Here is a 22,463-nt window from a genome sequence, read left to right on the forward strand (position 1 = left end):
TAAAAATAGGAATCAGTAGTCCCAGATTTCCAGGGAAGTCACAGCTGATTAGAGCCTGCACATGTTCATCTTTAGTCTAAATTATATTCTCAGAGTTGATCCAAAAGCAAATTTGAAAAGGAGCTGTCAAATGAGTTTGAGGTTTTACGTTGTCAGTTTTGAGTATTGTGCATTTGCTGTTTTATTTTGAAAGAACAACAGTTTAACCTCAGGAAAGAATCTCAGCCTTTCTTCTGAATTTTTTACTCTAGCTTCCATTCAGTAAGAATGTTCATTACCTATATTTGAATATATACTAGAAAAAATGAAAATTTTACCAATTTCTTAATTATAGGTATCAAAGAAAATAATCATCAGAATTCATTGCATATCAGTTTTAATTAGATCATTAATTTCTGCTCTATAAATAGTCCCTTGAATACTCTTCAGAATATGAAATGTTAATTATGTCTTACTTAAAATTTGTGGTTGCTGTGATAATAGTATGTAGATGTGTATGCCAATAATATAAATTCTTCTGAATTGTGATTATATATACAAAGTACAAATATATCATCATCAGTATCTATGCCCGATAATAATGGCTTTATTTTTTGATCCTTTTTTCCTTCTATCACCTGATTTTTGTAAAATTTTTACATTAAATATATTGTTTTGAATTAAGATAATTAGATAATAAGTAGAATTTAAGAAATCTTTTCCTAAATTTAAATAATATGGTCACATTTTCATGACTCCACTGCATACTTTATGCAAGTAATTGAACTGTTCAGTTTAATCCAGTTTCTGCTCTCTAGAAATTTCAAGAGCAGTGCTGATATGAACAAGCAAACACTGTCTTTGTGATCCTAACTAAACCCTGAATATTAATACCAACATTTTTGATTTATGTATCCTTAAGTTATAATGTATGGTGTAACAGAGCAATAAGGTAAGGATTAGTGAAGCTTTTTTTTTCTGTTCTGTAGTTTGTAAAATTTTAGAAACAACTTGAATAATTAAAAACTTAATAGAAGAATCTTTATTCATGAACTTACTTATGTGCACAATGTCTTGGCTCCTATATTTAGAAGAACATCTCAGAAGATTGTTGTGATAAATCCCTTCAGAACCATAATTGCATTAACGTACTACTAATTTCTTTAAAAATCCAAAGAAATACTGTCTAGTACAAAGAATGCTATAAAAAGGGATGTAGGTCTAGTCGTCCTCTGATACTGACTAGCAGTGGATTTAGGACACTTTAGTTACCTTCTCTGGATCTCACTTTTTCAAATTTTTTTTTAAAAATGAGGTGATTGGATTAGATGATTTCTATGATGTGATTCCAAAAGGTTAATAAAAGCGGACAAACAAAATGGTTAATAAAAATATCCTCAGAAAATAAAGTTTTCTTTAGAAGCCGTCTATTCATTCATATGAGATAGATGTTATTACATCTGGGTGAGTGAGGACTAATGAGATTTAATATTCTTCAAACATTTTATATTGGACCATTATACTTTCTTAGCATGTTAGTAGTTTGGTCCAATTTATCCATTTCCAATTTACAATTTCTACATAGTTTACTGTATTTGTCCTTACTTATACTTACTTTTAATTAACAAAAGCCTTATGAAATATGTTTTTAAATGAACAGTCATCTATCGCTGCATAACAAACAACCATAAAACTTAGTAACTTGAAATAGTAGATAACTAATATAGCACTTTTTGTGAAAGATGGTTCATTTACTCTTGACACATTTGATTTACTAGTTGAGGTAGTATTTTCTTCAATTTATTAAATGTAATATGAAATTCCTAGTAATAGTATATTCCTTTTCCTAAAAAATTAGTGTGCCAAACTTAGTCAGTAGTGTTTTAAGACTTCATTCAGTATGTAGTCATCTGAGAGATAATTTAATCCATATATATTGGACTCCATATAAAAGCGATGTTGCAGTCATACCAAGTTTTATTTATTGATTATTTTACAGGTAAATAAAAGGTCTGCAAATCGAATTAAATTATATTTATATTGTTCTTACTGTTGATTTTTTTAAATAAAAGATTTCCATAAACATTAATAACTACATTGGTTTTGTGAGAATTCTCATACTTTAAAATTTAAATCAATATTACTAGATATTTAAATCAATTTGTTTAGAGTTGAAACATATAGGGACAACACTTAAAATACTTCCCAAATTGCATATTGTAGTCGTAGTTTTAAAAAACATTTTAAAATACTCTAAAAAGTCGTAAGTGTGATGCTGTGTTTATTGAATGTATAATAAACTTTAAATGTCGATAGGTTTGTAGTGTGAGGAAATAAAAATTAAAGAAATTTCTTACTCCTCACAAAAATACCTTCTCCTTGTTTGAATTTGGAATCATATTATGACCTTTTTCTTGTTGAGAAATACTTTTTGTGATTAATAGCCGAGCATTCCAAGGAATCATTAAGCCATTTATTTACATAAAATGTCACTTTAAAATGATCTAGTTCGTTTCAATTGTTTTCTATATTATTTCTCTCCTTTAAGTTGTGTCCTTAAATTCAGTTCCCAAGTATTACTATTTTTGATCAGGAGTACATTGAATTTTCTACATGATTTTAATGATAAGAAGTTTAAGTTTAGACTTAGTAGCTTATTATTGATATTAATTTATAAAAGTGTTTTTTCTTGCTGTCCCTTTTTTATTAGGTGAGTGTGGTCCAAGATTCAGTAAATATATCAGGACATACTAATACAAATACTTTAAAGGTGCCTGAATGTCGACTAGCAGATGATTTAGGTAATCTCTGGGAAAACACAAGATTTACAGATTGCAGTTTTTTCGTGAGAGGACAAGAATTTAAAGCTCATAAATCTGTACTTGCAGGTACTTTCTACTTTTGGGTAATATAGTACCTTTCTTTCATAAATTTGTACATTAAATAATGATGCTTAATCTTGTTACAGCTCGATCCCCAGTTTTTAATGCAATGTTTGAGCATGAAATGGAAGAAAGCAAAAAGGTAAACATGGTTTAAAGGGCTAATATTTGTACAAATGTAGAATAGTGGAATGTATATTTTAAAAGTAAAGGTGCATTTTCTTACTATGATTTTAGAAAGAAATAGAAGGATGGGGGGAAATATGTTCTATCATAGAAAAATAGATGTAGCTTACTGTGGGTGAATATTCCACATAACTGCTATTTCAGCACCCTTCTGTTCGCAAAATAAGTGGGTAGTTGTTATCCAAAAGGACTGTACTGGTCCATAACTATTTGAGAGTTCTCCAGTTAAGATGTATATTCCTTCTTTCTAGACTTTGAATTGATTTTGGAACTTGTTTTCTAGAACAAAGACAATTCCTACATTCTTTTTACCACTATAATAAGAGGATATTTATTAGATTTAATAAAGGACATAAATTATGTCATTATTAGTATGCATGAATTGTAATCAAGATACTACCTATTTGGTTTTCTCAGATATTTCTCTTTCACCTGTCATCTTGAAATGTAGTCAGATTAAAGACCAGAGGTTGATTTTTGCGGGTTGCATTACACGTGAGCCTTATTGCTCCAACTAGGCAACTCCTGAGTCTATTTATATGTCTCAGCTTTATTCTCCCTGCAGAACTAGAAGCTGCAACGAAGTAGCTTCTTTCTTTCCTTTGATTATTGGTCTGGGCAGGTAGTATGATCAGTCTTCTGATCAGTGACGTCAAATGTTATTGTCATCAAAGGGTCAGAAAAGTTTGGTATTGTTTAGTGTTAACTATTTAGCTTCATTGATCTCAGGAGAGAGACCAAATACAAAGATACAGGAGCAAAAAAGCAACTGGTCCTCTTTGGACTTGAGTATGTCTCAAGTAAAGAGGTGAGGTGCCCGTAGATAATATTACATGCCGTTTTTGTAGGAGACTTCTGAGGTAGTGGGCTCTGGTATGTTCTCAAATACCTGACCTTACCTTTGCTTAAAGCTGGGACTAGAACCAGTGGTTATTGAGTCTTAGGCATTGTATTACCACCTAATTCTTTTCAACAACAAAAAAAGTTAATAACCATCTTCTTCTAAGATAGAGGTCAGAAACTGAATTCAGATGTATTTAGTTTGGCCTTACAGGTTTTTTTTGTTTCTGTTTGAACTCTTTTTAACTGGGAAGTTGGGGTTTATGTTCCTCCATGGTAGTGCTTGACTTGGTGTACTTCTCTTAGACCTGCCTGCTTCACTTTGCCTACTTACTTAGCCTACTGAAGATTTACTTACCTCAATTTTAAAATACACTTTGGGGCTTTTAAGTTGCTGTCAGTTTTGCTTTGGTTCATTTGTGTATGTGTGTGTTCTTGAAATATAACTTTTTTGTTGTTGTTTTCAATACCAGAATCGAGTGGAAATAAATGATGTAGACCCTGAGGTTTTTAAAGAAATGATGAGATTCATTTACACAGGGAAAGCGCCAAATCTTGACAAAATGGCTGACAACTTGTTGGCAGCTGCAGACAAAGTAAGTAATTCGGTCTTAAAGAGCTGAAAAATGTCCTCAAGCTTGATGTATCTAGAAAACTATCATCAAATGAGAACTCCCAATAACTTGAAATATTGAACCAATTTATACCGTTTGTGGATGGCTCTTGAGAGTATTATGAAATAACACACAGTGGGATAATATAGAAATGAAATTTTTTTAAATCAATAAGACATAAAAGTATCTTGAGCCAATTTACAGAAATGGCAGATTAACTGTAGACTCAATAGTTTTGAGTGTATCATTACCCTGTTTTATGAGAACACACACACAATAGCATATATAGTCTATCGCAATTTTGAGATATTCTTAGTGTTAAGATACAGTGCATGACCTTTGTCTAAAAAAAGGAAAAAAATATTGGGTATTTTTTTCTAACTTAATCTTGTATTCATAGATTTCTTTTCTAATATAAGAGTATAGAGAAAAAAACAGTGTTAATTTTATAATGTTCTTTTATAATGGTGATTTCCTGAAGGTAGGGAAACTACAAAAATTTCAGGAAATCTCAAAGCCAGTAGTTCTCAATCCTCAAAGCACTAAAGCACTTTGGGAGCTTTCTCCAAAAGTATTAATGTCCATGCCACTTCTGTGTGTGTGTGTGTGTGTGTGTGTGTGTGTATGTATATGTATATATAGTGATAATTATACTCATTTTGAAAAATGGTACCATTGGGAGAAACTGGGCCAAGTGTATATTACTATCTCAATAAAGATTTAAATGTAAAAATGCCATTATAATAGAGTCAGAAATTTGAAATACGTAGACATAAATCTGACAAAATATGTTCAAGACCTGTATGCTGAAAATTATACTGCTAATAGAAATTAAGGTAGACCTCAATAAATGGAGAGAAAAAACTTGTTCATGGACTAGAAATCTTAACATTGTTAAAATGTCAATTCTCCTTTGATTAGTAAAACCAACATGTCACTATCAAAATCCTAGCATGCTTTTTGCAGGGGAAAAATTGACATGCTGATTTAAAAATTTTATACGCAAGTGCAAGGACCTAGAATAGTCAGATAACTTTGAAAAAGGAGATCAAAGTGGAGAACTCATAAAGGTTCAGTATTTAGGACAGCATTGTATTGGTGACAAGAGAGACAACTCATTGAAGCAGAATATAGAGTACAGAAATAGAGTCACATGTATGACTACTTAATTTTTTATAAAAGTGCAAAGATAGTTTAGTGGAGAAAGGATAGTCTTTTCAATAAATGGTGCTATAGGAGTTGGATAGCCTATGTCCAAACAGATGAACTGTGGTTGAACTCATTTGAAAAAACTTTGTATGCGAACTTCACATCATATACAAAAAGTAACGCAAAATAGATTATAAACCTAAAAATCTTAAACTTCTAAAAGAAAACATAGGAGAAAGTCTTCATGATCTTACATTAGGCAAAGACTTCTTAGCTATGACACCAAAAACATAATACGTAAAAGGAAAAATGATAAATTGGACTTCAATGAAATTTAAAACTTCTTTTCTTCAAAAGACATAGGAAAATAAAGACTAGCTGCAGACTGGGAGAACATATTTGCAAAGCATATATCTGATGAACAACTTTGGGGTTTGTTTCTGTTTTTTGTTTTGTTTTATTTTTTAGCAAATTGTATATTTATTTATTTATTTATTTTTGGCTGTGTTGGGTCTTCGTTTCTATGCAAGGGCTTTCTCTAGTTGCGGTGAGTGGGGGCCACTCTTCATCACGGTGCGCGGGCCTCTCACTGTTGCGGCCTCTCTTGTTGCGGAGCACAAGCTCCAGACGCACAGGCTCAGTAGTGTGGCTCACGGGCCTAGTTGCTCCACGGCATGTGGGACCTTCCCAGACCAGGGCTCGAACCCGTGTCCCCTGCATTGGCAGGCAGATTCTCAACCACTGCACCACCAGGGAAGCCCCTGTTTTTTGTTTTGATGATGAACAACTTTTGTCCAGAATATAAATGATTAAGGACTTTTGTATTCAGACTGTATAAAGACCTCTCAAAACTCAATTATAAGTAAACAAAGTTATTTCTAAAAATAAAAATATTTGAACAGACACTTCCTAAAATAGTGTCATTCAAGTATATCAAAAGATGCTCAACCACATTAGGGTAGTGTAAATTAAAACCACTGTGAGATACTTCTGTAACTATATTATAATAACTAAAATTACAAAGACCATACGAAGTATGGTCAAGGATGTGGAAAAATTAGGACTCTCATATACTGCTAATGGGAATGTAAAATGATACAACCACTTTGAAAGACCATGTGGCAATTTTTTTAAAGTTTTACACATACCATATTATTCAGCGAGTTTACTTATAGGTTTCTGCTCAAGAGAAGAGAAAGCATATGCCCATACAGTGACTTGTATATGAATGTTCATAGCAGCTTTATTTGTAATGGCTAAAAACTGGAAACACCCAAATGTTTGTCAGTAGATCAATGGAATACTATTGAGCAATAAAAAGCATAGAACTATTGATACATAGACAACAGCATGCGTGAATCTCAAAATAATTATAATGCGTGGAAGCCAGACAAAAACAAATGCAAATTGTATGATTCCATTTATAGAAGACTTCAGAAAATGCAGACTGTAGCAGTAGAAAACACATCAGAGGTATTGCCTGGGGTGGGGTGAGGAAGAAGGGTTACAGAGAGATAGAAGGAAACTTTGGGGAGTAATGAATATGTCCACTCTCTTGATTTAATGATGGTTATATGGCTGTATAAACTTATCAAAGTATATACTTTAAATATGTGCTATTTATTTTATGTCAATTTTACCTCAATAAATTGCCAAGGATGTTCTGATAACATACACTAAGTTTTTAATGGTTATGAATATGATTTGTTTAGCCTTATAATTTATTTTTCAGAATTAAGTAGTGACAACATGCAGTGTACTGACTGGTGTTTAAAATAGTAGAAAAGCGAAATATACTCATTAAGAGTATTGAGTAATAAGGGGTTTTTAAAGAATAAAACCTTATTTAAAAAATATCCTGTATCTTGCACTTATGCAAATAGAAATTTCTTAAGAAAAATTAGTCTTTCTCTTGAATGCATTAATTCATACTTTCTTTATATTTAAAGTAATTTAAAGACTTTTAAAGTACCCTCAGTTCAATGTGTAATGGGCTTAAACTTCATTTTCTAAGTTACAAATATCGTGTATTTAAAAACTTGCTAGTTTGAGTAAATGTTTAATGTTATGTTTTCCTTTTGGATAGTATGCACTGGAACGGCTGAAGGTCATGTGTGAAGAAGCTTTGTGTAGTAACCTCTCAGTAGAAAATGTTGCTGATACCCTTGTCCTTGCAGATTTGCACAGTGCGGAACAGTTGAAAGCACAAGCCATAGACTTTATTAATAGGTAAGCTATGCTTGTATTTCAGTGGACATGACACCTTCAACAATTCTTCACCGACCTTTTTCTTAAGTGTGTTTAAATCTTCAATGCAGGTGCAGTGTACTTCGACAGCTTGGGTGTAAAGATGGGAAAAACTGGAACAGCAAGTAAGATGACATCAGTTTCTGACTTAAAGTTGATCTGCATACATGAAATTAAGTGTTTGCATAGCCTTTTGTTCATCTCCAATAAGTATGAATCCAGATATTAGTTATATGAAGCAAACTGCCAGTTTAAAAAATAATAATTTGACTACTTAGTGGATTCTTGAGGCTGTGTTCTGTTGTAGATCAGCTTCTAATGTGAATTGGGATGGACGCTCTAATGTCTTAAGCACGTATGTTCACGTAGTATATAGCTGAGTCCAGGTATTTCAGTGGCTGGAGATCCTGCCCTTGCCCCTTCAGAAAGCATTTCTAAAAATGTGGGAAATATTTATTTTATCCCATGAGGAAATGTACCCTCCATATTTGCCTAGAAACTCTTGACATTTGAATGCTAACCCACTGCTTCTTAAGGTAGCCAGATAACTTGCATCACATGTTATATTAGGCTAACTGCCTACCATTCCAGAAATAGTAGCAATTTGATCTTTCCTTTCCCTGGTAGATTATAATGAGCAGGGTAGTTGTGACATCTTTCTAAGCCTGGCTCTTCGGAATATGATGTAACTATTAGAATTTATTATTCCCTTTTTTTTTCTTCTTCTCTCATTTTATTTATTTATTTATGGCTGAGTTGGGTCTTTGTTGCTATTGCTGTGCGTGGGCTTTCTCAAGTTGCAGCGAGCGGCAGCTACTCTTCGTTGCGGTGCGCGGGCTTCTCATTGCGGTGGCCTCTCTTGTTGAGGAGCACGGGCTTCAGGTGCGCAGGCTTCAGTAGTTGTGGCTCGTGGGCTCTAGAGCGCAGGCTCAGTAGTTGTGGCACACAGGCTTAGTTGCTCCGCGGCATGTGGGATCTTCCCGGACAAGGGCTCGAACCCGTGTCTCCTGCATTGGCAGGCGGATTCTTAACCACTGTGCCACCAGGGAAGCCCTTCACTCATTTTTAGAGTAACATTTTTACTCTTTGCAATTATTCAGTATCAGGAGTCAGGAGGTTGAAGAATTTGCATATGCTTTTGGTTAGTTTTTGCCTGTAAACCCTTAAACTACATTTTTGCAATTTATCAAAAGTTGATACAACTTTTGATAAATTGCATTAGAGACAAGAAAATGAATGTTTGATTTATGGCCCCTTGCTTTTGTCTGTTTTGATAGAATTTGAAGTTGGTTAACTGAATTCTTAACAGTTTGTGAATTCTGTTTTATGAAAGTAAAAATTAGTGGCTACTTTTAAGATATTGATTATTCTATATATTGGTCAGTGTGTGATAATACATTATCATGGTATGTTATCCTAGAAAAAAATCAAATGACTGTTTTGTGATTCTTTGTACTTTGCCACTTTCAAGCTCTAGTTTTATTCTGTTAAGAAAATATTTTGCCTTGTATAGCTTTTTCAATGTCAAAAAATATAAGCTTATTTTATATCCCGTGTAGAGACCTTCAATAGCTATTTGTTGAATTAAATAAATGAAAATGTCAGGTAAATTAAGAAGTATCTGTGTGATTCTAAACGAGTTGAAATTATAAACATGACGACACACTGGTAATTGGATGTTAGGCAAATTTTTTTTAAAATTGTTATTAGCTGCTATTTAGTGAAGCAAACATTTGTGTAGCATCTATTGTGTCTCAAGCACCATGCTGGCGTCCTGCATATAAAAACAATTATGGGGAAAAATCCTGTCCTTGAGAAATTGATCTAATGACAGGAACACATCCATGAATATATCATTTTATTATAATATGGTAAGTAATGTGTTAAAGAAGGTTATGTGCAGGGCACTTGACTAAGGCTGGAGGTTTAGGGATGAAGATGACTGAGGCTTGTCTTAAAACAGGAATAGGAATTAGCAAACTAGGAAGGAAATAAGCATTGCAGACAGCATAGCTTGAATCAAAGTATAGACGCATGAAGCAATAGTTGATCAATCGTTTGATAGATATTTATGTTTATTATCCAGTAAATTCCCAGGGCACTGTGCTTACTTAGTACAAAGAATATAATGGTGAACATGACAGATGTTTTCCCTGCCTTCATGGAGTTCATGTTTTAGCAGGAGATGTATAAGAATTAAACAAGTAGTTGAAGTTAAGTGTAATAATAGGTAATGTAGAGCATACCCATCTGAGCATATAGCAAAGGGACCGAACCTAATCTAGGGGTCAGAGAAAGCCCTTTTGAAGAATTGTTGTATAAATAAAGACCTGATGAAGAAGAGCAAAGAGGTGGGAAAGTATATCCCGAAAAAGACATTCAGGTGTGCAAAGTTTTGGTGATAAGAAAGAACAGTATGGAGGGTGGGGCATGAGAAGCTGGAGGAAGAGAGCAAAGATCAGATCACGGAAGGCCTTTTAGACATTATTCGAACAGGAATGGGCATACAGTAAATGGTTTTAACCTAGAGTAGGCTGTGATCAGGTGTGTGTTTTTAGCAATGTCTCCACAAGCATGGTTGTGGGGAGGTTGAGTTGGTGGTGGTAGTTGAGGAGCAAGGTTATATATAGGTAGGCCAGTTGGAAAGTTATTGGAGTGTTTCAGGCAAAAGATGAGGGCAAAATTAGACTTGACTGGCGACAGTGTGGCCAGAGGGAAATAAAAGGATATAATATTTTGAATGGACAATCTATAATACTTGGATATTATTTGGATGGAGGGTGGTTACAAAGGAGAGAAGACAGGAGACAAGGAGGGATAACTAGATTTTTTGCTTGGGTAATTGTGTTTACTCAGAGCATGTTGTACATCAGGTACAGTAAACAGTTCAGTATTATTATACAGAGTGCCAGAGCATGGAAGTGGGAGGTAGAAAGCTAGGGGGAAGAACTAGGAAACTTTCTCTTTCTAAAGAACTTGGGTACCGGCAATGGAGAAGAGTAGAAGAGGATGTGTTCATGTTAGTGTTTATGTTACTAAGGCAGCATGGAATCTGGTTTGAGAGGAGCAAGATAGGAGAGTAGAAGACAAATTAGGAGACTCCCATAATAATTCAAATGTGAGATGATGTGGGCCTTAACTAGGGATTCAGGATACCTTTGGGAATTAAAATAGGGCTTTGATGACTGATTGGAAAGGATGGCATCTAGGGTGACTTCCAGGTTTCTGACTTGAATCACTGGGTGATGGTGGAAGCATTAGCTGATGGGAAATGAGAGAGGAAGAATTTGGGCCTTGGGAGAAACGTGTTGAGTTCCCTTCCGACAGTCCCAAATTTATGGGTCTCCAGGCACATCCAAGTAAAGAGAACAAGTGGTTGGGAACAACCTTTGTGGGGAGGCCTAGGACTTAGCAAATCATTATTTATCATCACTGAATATGATAGTTAAAATTGTGAATAGTGGATAAGATAAGATAAGTAAAGAATGTTAAGGGAGAAGAGTCAAGGGCAAAACTTAGAACTCTAAAGAAAACCTGCATGTAAGAGCCAGGGAAAAGAGCTCTTGAAAGAGCGGGTATAGAAATGGTAACAGTGGGAGTAGAACTATGCAGACAAGTGTCACACACTTCCAAGAGTAGAATTTCCAGAAAAATTGAATAGTTTCATTTACAAAAGAAAATACCAGTAAGGCAAAGATGATATTTTAATGAATTCAAATGGTTTGAATACATAGAGAGGCAAACAGAATGTTCCAGACATTTTGAAATCTGTAAATTAAAAAAAAAAAAAATTGACAGTGCAACAGTGTATTTTGAAAAGTATTCTTTAGTAAACATCTCTTAATTTTATTTTTCAGCCAAGCAGCAGACATAATGGAAACATCTGGGTGGAAGTCCATGATTCAGTCTCACCCACATTTGGTAGCAGAAGCCTTCCGAGCACTAGCATCTGCACAGTGTCCACAGTTTGGTATTCCACGAAAACGGCTAAAACAGTCTTGAAATCTTCCATGAACTGTAGAAAAATGGAACTGACTTTTACTCCTCCAGGTCCAGAAGGATTCTAATACACAAACCATAAGCAAGAGTTGTTTCTGTTGTCTTGTCCACAGAACAGAAGCTGAGAAAGCATATTGCTTGAATTTCAGGTGGATAATTTATGGTTTATTCTTCAGCTTTAAATTAGACTGATTATACTCTAATTCACTTCAAGGCCTTAAATTATCTTCAGTGACTTCTCTTGTTCATATATATACTTTAATTTTTTTATTGTGCCTTGTCATTGTGACTAAGGCTATGCAGGATTGCACTAGCTCCATAATGCAGTAATATTGATAACTGAAGATAGTAAGTTTCAAAAGGATCTTCCATTAGTTTGAGAAAGGCAAATGAATATTATAGGGTTTGTCCTATGCTATCTCAAAGTTTAAAACTAGGCTTTCCTTAAAAAAAGCACTTCTATTGGAGATTACTGGTAACGTCTCCAGTCTAAGTTCTATAAATACAGGAGAACCTGCTTACCTTCAAGGTAAGTTATGGCAATACACTGCTTCAATTCTAATTTATTTTTCATTTCAGGGGGCAAATATGCAATGAGTTGGCCCAAATTTTTAATGAAATTTGTAGTGTTTTTATGTTATCTGTCCAACAAACTAAGAGAAGCATAACAAACCTTTGCTTGTGTTTCTTTGTGAGTTTATCCAAGTTTACAGTGATTGAGAACTGATTGAGGTTAAGATTTCAATAAGAAGAAAGCATGTTTTGTGCTGAATTAATTTTTTTTTAATTTATAGTGACCTACATTTATATGAAGAATTCTGTACATGTTAAAAGTAAGGATGACCAAATGTAAATTTAATGAGTGGGCCAATTAAGAAGATATATATGCACTTTTAATGTGTAACTTTTTTATACTGAATGGTACTTTTTTTTTTTTTGCTTTTGAGAGAATTGATAAGGTATAATTAATTGTCTTAACTTTTGAAAGAATTTTTAAGACAGATGGAGGCAACTGGGATGTTTGTGATAATAGATAAGGAAGATATTCTCGATTATAGTTAAATTGGTTTGACTTCCAGATATTCATTATTGAATTCACGCCTGTTTATCACGCTTTGGAGAAGGCACCTGACAGTAAATGAATCCTGGACAGCCTACTCTCCTTCTAAAAGCAATGAACTGCTATTATTTGCAGACTAAAGGAGAGAACCCTTAGAAATATGTCAGGCTACACTCTGAAACCTTTTTTCCTCCCTAGCTTTCTCCTTTCTGTCTCAGTTACTGTACCAACATTGTGGATGATAGTGAAATTCTGCATAATGTGAACAGGATAAACTATTCATAAACTGCTTTTCACGGGCCAGTTCTTTATTATAAATGAATTTTAGCTTTAAACACATACACATCTTCAGTTTTCGATAGCTCTGTTTACAACAGAAGTCTGTTCTGGTGCATTGTCCTGGTGAAGCAGGAGCAATCGGTGTCAAGTCACTGCATCTGATTTCCTGTGACAGTGGCAGTATGCTTCTTAGGCAAGATTTACATTTGACCACAAGGGAAAAATTTTTTTCACTGGAAAAATAAATGCATATACCTATATATTTACATATATAACTTTATTCTCCAGATTAAAATTTGTATAATTCGTTTATTTAGTTTTTGAATTTAGGACAAAAAGAAAAAGATGAAGCGTGAAGTTTTAAAATAGATTTTATTTTTGTTATCTGTCTGTTAGGTATTTACTGAAGCAATCCTAATATACCAAGAGTGATTCATATTTACATTGAACAAACACTGTCAAATAATCATTTGTTATCCACATCAAACTGGAGTTCAAAAAGATCATATTTTCAGATATCTTCATTTCTTCCTGTGTAGCTTGAGTCTTTGTTGTGTTAACCTAAATTTGAAATTGGAAGACTCCCTTCGGATAGAAGAAAGATTCTTACATATGAATGGATTCCATCCTATGTAAGAGTATTATAGGGAGCAGAAATTCACTTCCTTAACTTCACCATAAGATTGAGCCCTTTAAATTTAAAATGTGCAATTTAAAAAAGAAACCACACACACATACATATACACTTTAAGAATTTGAGATTTTGCCAGGGTCTTAGAAGAAAACAAAAATTCATCCCTCAGGCCCTAGAATTTTGTTGTCATATATTAAAAAAATACTGGTGTATTCATTTATGTCAGATGCACACAGGCGCATTCTGAATTAATTCACTGCTTGGGTCTACATTTCTAACCATAGTGACTTCAGTGATAACACCTATTATAATGAACATTTCAGCTTACCCTTACTTACATACTTACTTTAGTGTTTGTTGCAAATCTGAAGGGTTTTATTATAAAGATTTTTTTTTTTTAGTTTGGTAGCACATTTTGTACCAAAAACGTCCAACACTGTGCTGTAAGAATATCCACATTTGTAGAAATGTCCACTTTTCAGATAATATAATTACTACCATTATACTAACAGAATCATATGGTAGTTGATTTATTTTTTTTATTTATTATGTATATTTTTGGTATTGTGGGTTCTTGAGACAATGATACAAAACTGTTAATGTATTCTGACGTGAGTGCTGTAATAGCTTTTTTTTTTTTTTCATTTTTAAACTACAGACATTGTTTTCGGTAGGCACAGATTTTGTCCTGAGCAGTGTTGACTTTTGAACTAAAGCCTGCTCCTGTTTCCCTTTTGTCACCTAAACAGAGCTTTTTCTTAGAAAAGTAGTAACTGGTCTTAAATGTTCCATATTATAAAAGTAACTATTGGAGAACTGTTCTTTAGATTGAGATACAGAAACACTGTATTTGTGCCTTTTTCATTTTTTAATATTAATGTGTATCGGTATTTGGAGCACAAATATGAAGGTGCCATAACATTATGGCCTGCCATTGTTACCTCCTTGAATACTCATGTGTCATTGTCTTGAAATAGTAATTGGAGATTCTTGCATGTATTCCGTGGTCATTTGGGCATGTGTGTGTGCGTGCGTGCACGTGCGTGTGTGTGTACATGTACTTGTATTTGCTTGGACTTGTGTGTGGTATGTTCAAAAGAGTGAATTTCTGAAAATAGAACTCAGTTAAATGTTGAAAGTTTAGGTTAGTTGAAGTGTATTCCATTTAAATGTGCTTTGAGGGGACAATTGAGAGGAAATTATAATTCTCAAAAATGTGACCAATTTACTGCATGATGAAATGTGAAAACAGTGCCTTTTAAGGACATCAATTTTAAAATTAAGTTGTAAAATATTAACAAAGATCTCTTAAAAAGTTGTCATGAACATTATTGGTTTATTTTTAAACGAGACCTAAGTTAGAGCTTAAATTGCCAAAAGTATAGTTATTAATTTATTTACCCATTTGTTTTGTGCATAAATTTAAAACCTAAGCAGAATTGTTTATAAAATTGTGGATCATAGATGCTACCCAGTGTTACTAAAATAGAACACTAGGGACTTTAGTAAGTTGTTTTGTTAAAATCCAACTCAAGCTTTTCTCAAAGCCAAGTCTCCTTGAAGAGGTGAATTGTCCTGAGTTGGATGTTCATGCTCTTTGATGGATAAAATGAAAATATTCAATGTCTTCTTGCAAAACAACGTGGGTGGTTGGGTTTTAGTGTTTTTCAGATTATAAAGACAGCACTTTCAACACACATAAGAGTATTTTGCAAACCTCTTTTATACAGATTATGAGCTCTAGTTTATTTAAGTGTTAAATGGAATGATGTAAATTTTAGGTCCAGTTGAACGAATATTGAGTGCCTACCATGCGAGACTTCTTCACTAGGAATGAAATCACCACACTGTGTCTTCTGTTTGCAGTATGTGGACTTCACGTTTGAAAAAGAATTCTTATATTTAAATCTTTTTCTGTTGTTAAGGGTTTATCCTTGTATACTGTAACCCAGTTAATTTTTGCATTCAGTTTTTTAGAATGAAGATATAACTTAAGTGAGTCCCGTTTTTGAAAATAAAATTCTGCTGAAATTATTTAAAAATCAGTTCTGGGGCAAATTGATGTTCAAGATTCAAATGTATAAAGACATTTTGAACTTTTCAGCCTCATTTTTAATCAGCTGATGTCAATGATGAGATACATACTTTTTGTATCTTGTTGCTGAAAATATTTTTTGCATTTCAGCACATTGAGTTAAAATAAAGTTGATACTACTTATTCAGAATTAATTGGTTTATTTTGTGTTTATTTGAAAACTATGAATAATTCTTTATCCGATTACTGTGATGCTTTACAAAAAGAGCCATGTATTTGATATGGTAACTTTTAGAATTATGCTTAGTAATTGTCTTTTCTACATAAGAAAACTAGTGTTTTTTTGGAATCTACTAAAAACTTATTCCTTGACTCTGAGATGTTACATATATATGTACTTTAACATATGCATACCATCAATATTGTGTGACTTATGCTAATGCTATGTAATTTAGATCACCTTTCCCTGGTCCTCCTACCCTTTCTTAATTTCAGCTAATTATTTGCTGCTCTCAAAAAGAGCAAATTTGGGGCAGTGTATGCCTACACCAGCTTAGTAACAGCAACATAATTAGTGCTTAAAAATTACGGCCAAAGTCACAGAAATGCACAGTGAAAAACCTTCCATATTCTCAACACACACATACACATGTCCACACACACTGAATTACCCTTAAAAGAATAAAAGAAGGGTTGAAACACTTAAAAAATATTACCTATACAACTATAGTAAGATAGGACAAGTGGTCATATTCTAAACTTTAAATGAACTGTATATAACCTTTTCCCTTACTCTGTAGCAGCCAGCACCCTTCATACTTTGTTTTAGAAAATTGGAATGTTGTGTTTCCTCTGTTCTATCACCTCAGAATTATTTGTTTCTAAGAGAAGGCCAAGACTGGCATTTGCTTTTTGATCACTGTTTTTAAATAGAAGACATTGATAGAGATGTTTACATGATTGCTACCTTCTTATTTTTTGTACCAGGGAGGTTTGCATGCAGATGTCTGCAATGATTAGTGGCAAAAAAGTCTGTCATTCCCGTTAGGAGTGCTTCCTTTCCACCTCTCCCTCATCTCTTGCCCTCCACCCTTAATTCCTTTGTAAAGGATTCAAGTGTAGTCCTGCTTCAGTCTGTGACATCAGAGCCAAACAGTTCCTATGGTATCTAATCTTACCCTTTTGTCCAAATTCAAACCAGGCCTTTCGTCCAAATTCAAACCAGGATAAGTGCAAAGAAAGAAAAATTGTGAGGTTTAGGAATAACATTTGCAGCACGCACACACACAAAGGCAACCAGTGTCCTGAGGACTCTGATATAACTGCCACAGCAGAAGGTTTTTAGAATGTATACTTTATAAATGCCCCCGAAATGTGCAGGTTATTATGAAAATTGGGCAAAAATGAGGAAAAGTGAAAGTGGCATGCAGTTGAAAAAGAGTAGTGAAGTTAGATGCATTAAACTTGATAAACCTTCCTGAGGAAGTGATGCTCATCTCAAATTGAGTGGGAGTTAGGCAGTTTAGTGGTGGTATCATCCAACCGATTGTGTGTTGGCAAGGTTCATATGGAACATTTATGGGAGTAAAAACAGGTGTGGCTATATCCCATTGTATAAAGGGAAGAGAAATCTCATGTTGTAAACCAGTTAGCAAAGATCACGATTGTTTAAAGATCTTATTAGAAGAGTCGAACTTAATCTATGAGTGTTGAGTATGTCATCAACAATCCGTCAATCTTCAGGTGGGTTGGAGGGCGCTAGAGGAGAGAGGGTAAGGAGACCCTCTTAAGAGGTGAGCAATAGTAGTGCTCTGTGCTAGGCTAGGAGACCTGGGATGGAGAGATTGGAGAGGAAATTCTGAGAGGACTTGGAAATTCATATGGTAGAAGGAAGATGGAGGAGTCAAAAGAGTGACTCCCAGGTTTGATATTTGAGCAACTGGGTGGAGGATGGTACTGATACATTCACTGATACAGTAATCACAAGAGTAGCAGCAGTTTGTGGAGGAAAAAAAAGGTTATTTTGATTTGGAGCCTGTTGATCTTAAGGTTCTTATAGGGCATTCTGGTTGGATATGTGAATCATAAACATGAGGGTGATCTCAGTTATAAAGTCAGGAATCCTTAGTATTCTACAGATGGTAACCAGTGTATGCGGGCTGAGGTGAGAAGGCAGCACAGGGCAGAGACAGGGACGAGCAGAGAGAGAGCAGCTTGCAAAAGAAGATGAGTGATCACAAAGTCAGAACCAGAAGACTGTCCATCCTAGCAGTTGGAGAAGAGAATGCTTCAAGAAAAGGGATGGTTAACAGTGTCAAGTGCTACTGAGCAGTCAAATAGGCAACTAAAATATAAATTCAATTTGTGAGGGAGCAAATGAAAGGAGTCTTTGGAGTGGGGAGAGCAGTAGGATTAGAGTAAGGAAATGTATGCTCTGAGTAGAGACTGTGGGGTGTCCAGCGAAGATGGCAAGGCAGAAACCGTAGCTGTAAGATGGGGTTTAGGTTCAGTTTCTTACTTTGATTTGTTTTCCTTTATGGTGGGAGAAATGTCAGTATATTAGGATGTCATAATAAGGAGTCAGAAAAGTAGAATACAAAAGGGATTACTGATGTCCTAGTCTGAAGAGAAGAGGAGTGGAATGAGATGCCAGACAGACTGCCCCTAACGCATGTGAAGGGGAAATGCAAAGGATGTCGAGTCAGATTTAATACTTTTTTTTTTTTGGCCTGATAGTTGGTATACTCATTTTATGTCTTTTATTCCTTGTGAAGTCATCTATTCAGAGTAAAGGGGGTGGATGATGGGTTTAGATCAGGGGTCAGCAAACTTACTTTGTAAAGGACTAGGTAGTAACCGTTTTACCCACTCGGCTATGCCATTGTAATGTGAAAGCAGCCATAGACAATATGTAAGCTCACGAGGTGGCTGTTTCCATTAGAACTGTTCACAAAAGCTGGCAGTGGGCAGGATTTAACTTTGGTGCCATAGTTTGCTGATTTCAGAGATTTGAGAAGAGCAGAGGAGTTTTGGAATAGCAGACGTGAAGAAAAAACATGATGGCCCAGTTGCAATTGGAGGCCATGACTTTACAGAGGATGAGTTAAGGAGACTCGGTGTTTGCATAATTGGTGCAAAAAAATAATAATAATAATTGGAATAGAATCAGTGATTAAAGATACTAATCATTTTTCTTAAAAAAAAAATAAGAGTTTTAGAAATAAGAAAATTCATAGTGCTCCAGGTGGAATTCATGAACAGATGTCCAAACCTAGACATACTGGGTGACTTGTAAATTGGAAAGATAAGTAGTGTGAGTATCCAAGCAATAAAAAAAAATTTTAAAGTCATGTTTCTCTGGCAATACTTTTAAGTGAAAAAAAATTTGACCCCAAAACTCTTAGCTGTTTAGCGATTCATTTCTAAAGTTAACACAAATTATATAGAGGTAGTATATTAACATAGTACCCAAAGCATAGGGAACATTGATCAAAAGTAATCCAAGCATAGGAAGCTGAGGCTTAAAAGGACTGGCAAGAAGTATTAAACTGTTAGAGGGAAGACTGACTACTTGTAACGTTGTAAACTTGAACGCAACCCCTCTCCCCAACCTTCCACACTCCCACCTGCTTGCCCCTCCTCCCACCTCAGGATCACACTCAGAGATAGCTGTCGTCCTCCCGGAAGAAGGTCCTCCTTCCCTTCCCTCACTGATGAACCCTGGCTGGTTCACAACTGTAAAATGTAAAATGTGAAAGTGTTCATCTATTGTAAGTAAAAAGGAAATTAGACAAGACGAAGGGGGGAACTGGCATTGGAAATCAAAAGTGCAAAATTCTTCCTCTTCCATAAAATGAGAATTTAAAATGTTTTCTCACTGATTTTAAACTTTGAATTATAAACATTTAAGCATTTTTAAAAAAATAAGAGGCTCTAACTATCCACTGGTAGAGTTTAAAATAGACTGTATATCCTCCAAAGCACAAAATACTGTGTGTGTGGCAAAGTCAGGGGAAAGAATCAACTAGGATACCAAAAAGGGAGAAGGCAAAGATAATATTACAGAGATGTAGCAGAACTAGTATGACATAAACAGAATAGGTAAAACATGTGTTCTATCAGAAAAACCTTTTCAGTAATGATCTGACTGTGAAAGGGGAATAGAGGGTATTGTGTAGCACATCTCAAGAGTAAATTACTGCTAGCCAGGCATAGAGGAGAGTGTTTATATAAGGGAATCAGTATGGAGGCTCAGGGGTCAGAGGAGTTGGTGATTTTACTGAAATTCAGTAGAGCTGAAAAGTAGTGCTTTTTGTTGATGTGTAGTACCTCTGTGTGTGCAGGTCTTTTTTTTTTTTTTTTTTCTTTTTTTTTTTTTTTTGATGAGGGTAAGAATGAATCCAAGTGAGAGAACTCTGAATATGTGAGTACATAGGACTAAGTCAGGAAAGGCCTTTTAAGCTCTTAATTGCCCAAATTCACAATCACGGGAAAAATGGAAACAATTATAAAATAATTACCTCCAGAAAAGTCTTGGAACTAGGTTGACTTTCTTCAAACTTTCTAGGAACTGATAATTCCCATGATATGTGCATTGAAGAAAATACTGAAAAATAAATTTAAGCAATACTTTTAATCAAACTAGTATGAAACCAGATAACCTTAGAAAATTGCCCCCAAAAAAATGAAATATATGTAAGACACTAATACATTGTCCTAGAGGTAGCAGTAGCCTAGTAAATGCTGGTTCCTAATCCCTTTCCCCATTTTCCTAAGAGAATACCCAAAAAGGAAGGCTTACAGACCCATCTCTATTATAAATATGAGTGATAGAATCCTAAATAAAATCCTAATAGCTAGAATTTAGTAATAAAAAGAAAAACCAAGTCACCTAAGGTTGACGTAGGACTCTGAGGATGGTTCAGTATTACGGTAGCAGTTTTGTACCACATCAAAAGGTAAAGTAAAAGCCATGATTATCTAGTGGAATTCAGCAAAACTGCACATTTATTTTTTTCACAAGATATCCTTACAAACCTAGTATGGGAGATAATTCAACACCATTGAGACTACCACCCTCACACCATTAGCCAAAAACATCGACCCATTAGAGTCAGCCAAAACACAGGTAGTTTGATAATATGTTTATTTAAAATTATTCTAGAAATTTTAGTGAAATATATATGAAATAAATAAGCAATATAAGTATGGGAAAGGAAGCCTATATTTGAAAGTTATATACAGTTGTTTTCCTAGAAGACCCAAATTCATAGTAAACTGGCTAGGAAAATGTAGAGATAATCTGCAAGATAATATATCCTGGCAGAAACCATTTATGAGAAATAAGATCCCAATTACAGGAGCAGCAAATAAAATGGAAAAGGCCTAGGAATGACCTTAGGTTGAGATGTAAAAGCACTACAATGGGCAAAATGAACCTGTCCTATTATATGAGAAAGGGAAAGAAATGAATTGTGAAGTTAATAAAAAAAAAAACCTGTTGGTTTTTTTATCTTGTTTAGATAAACCATACTGTTATATACCAATATTTAATAAAAATACACTTGAGGGAAATATAAGGATATAATAAGAGCATTTGTCTTTGGATTATGTGCTGGGCATCATTTGTTCCAATGGACTGCATTTTCCAAAATTTCCATAAAACAAATATATGTTTATATTACTAATGAGAAAAAAGATTAAACATTAAAAAATGTACATTCTGGGAAAGTCAATAAATTGATTTTTTTTTAAGCTATCCAGAATGGTAAATTTGGTAACACTGAGAACAGAAGTTACTGATACAGCTTCTGCTTGGGGAAGATAATTATGGTCATGTAAGCTGTTTTGCTAGTTTGTACTTAACTCTTAGGCAGACCATTATTAGATAATCATATGGAAATAAGTGGCATGCAATTGCTAGAATAATGTAAATTCTTATTTTCAAAACATAACATTTTCCATGAAATGAGGATTGGGTTTTTTTTTCCATAAAATGAATGATAATTAAATGCTGTTTGGTTTTTGTTTGTTTTAATGAGAACTGGTAACACTCAAACTTAGGAGAATCTAGCACATTGGAGTCTTGATCTGATGCATTCATCTTGGACCTTTCAGGTTTGAGGCTGAATGGAGGAGTATTTCCTCAATTATACAGTTGAGCCCTTATTCTATACAAGTTGCAGTGATGGTAAAGCAAAACAAAACAAATTCAAAGACAGACCCCTTACTCTCATGCACCTTCTCACAGATGAGTAGAGGAACAGTCATGGATCAATAATGATCCGTCCTTATAAACAGTTGTTTTAATGGAAAATTTAGCGGTAAATATTCAGAGTGTGTTCTAAAATTGTATAGTTTTAGGGCTTAATTTAAATACTGTGACTATGGCATGGTCCCTCCACCAACTAAGCTGACTGGCATCGTATTTTGAAGCATACAAAAAAAGAGTGTACACTGTATATCAGTAAATGGTGGCAATTTTCTAAATTAAAATATGTAAAGCCTATATAAATATATGTGGGCAAGTTGTTTTACAAGATAAGCAAGAAGCAAACAG

At 34.4% G+C, this 22,463-nt stretch overlaps 1 protein-coding gene across 2 annotated transcripts in view; it reads left to right on the top strand.

The window, feature by feature from the left end:
- SPOPL (speckle type BTB/POZ protein like) overlaps positions 1-16,088 on the top strand; it is a 62,173-nt gene extending 46,085 nt beyond the window's left edge. For both annotated transcript variants that reach the window (XM_082841308.1, XM_082841309.1), the window contains 6 exons: positions 2,690-2,867; positions 2,948-3,003; positions 4,361-4,483; positions 7,737-7,879; positions 7,969-8,022; positions 11,755-16,088. In XM_082841308.1, the coding sequence (XP_082697434.1) occupies positions 2,690-2,867; positions 2,948-3,003; positions 4,361-4,483; positions 7,737-7,879; positions 7,969-8,022; positions 11,755-11,899 (699 nt within the window). In that variant the 3' untranslated portion in view covers positions 11,900-16,088. The remainder of the gene's footprint in view (positions 1-2,689; positions 2,868-2,947; positions 3,004-4,360; positions 4,484-7,736; positions 7,880-7,968; positions 8,023-11,754) is intronic.
- The last annotated feature ends 6,375 nt before the right edge of the window (positions 16,089-22,463 follow it).

The sequence above is a fragment of the Leucopleurus acutus genome (assembly GCF_964270905.1).
Source record: "Leucopleurus acutus genome assembly, chromosome: 6".
Classification (NCBI taxonomy): domain Eukaryota; kingdom Metazoa; phylum Chordata; class Mammalia; order Artiodactyla; family Delphinidae; genus Leucopleurus; species Leucopleurus acutus.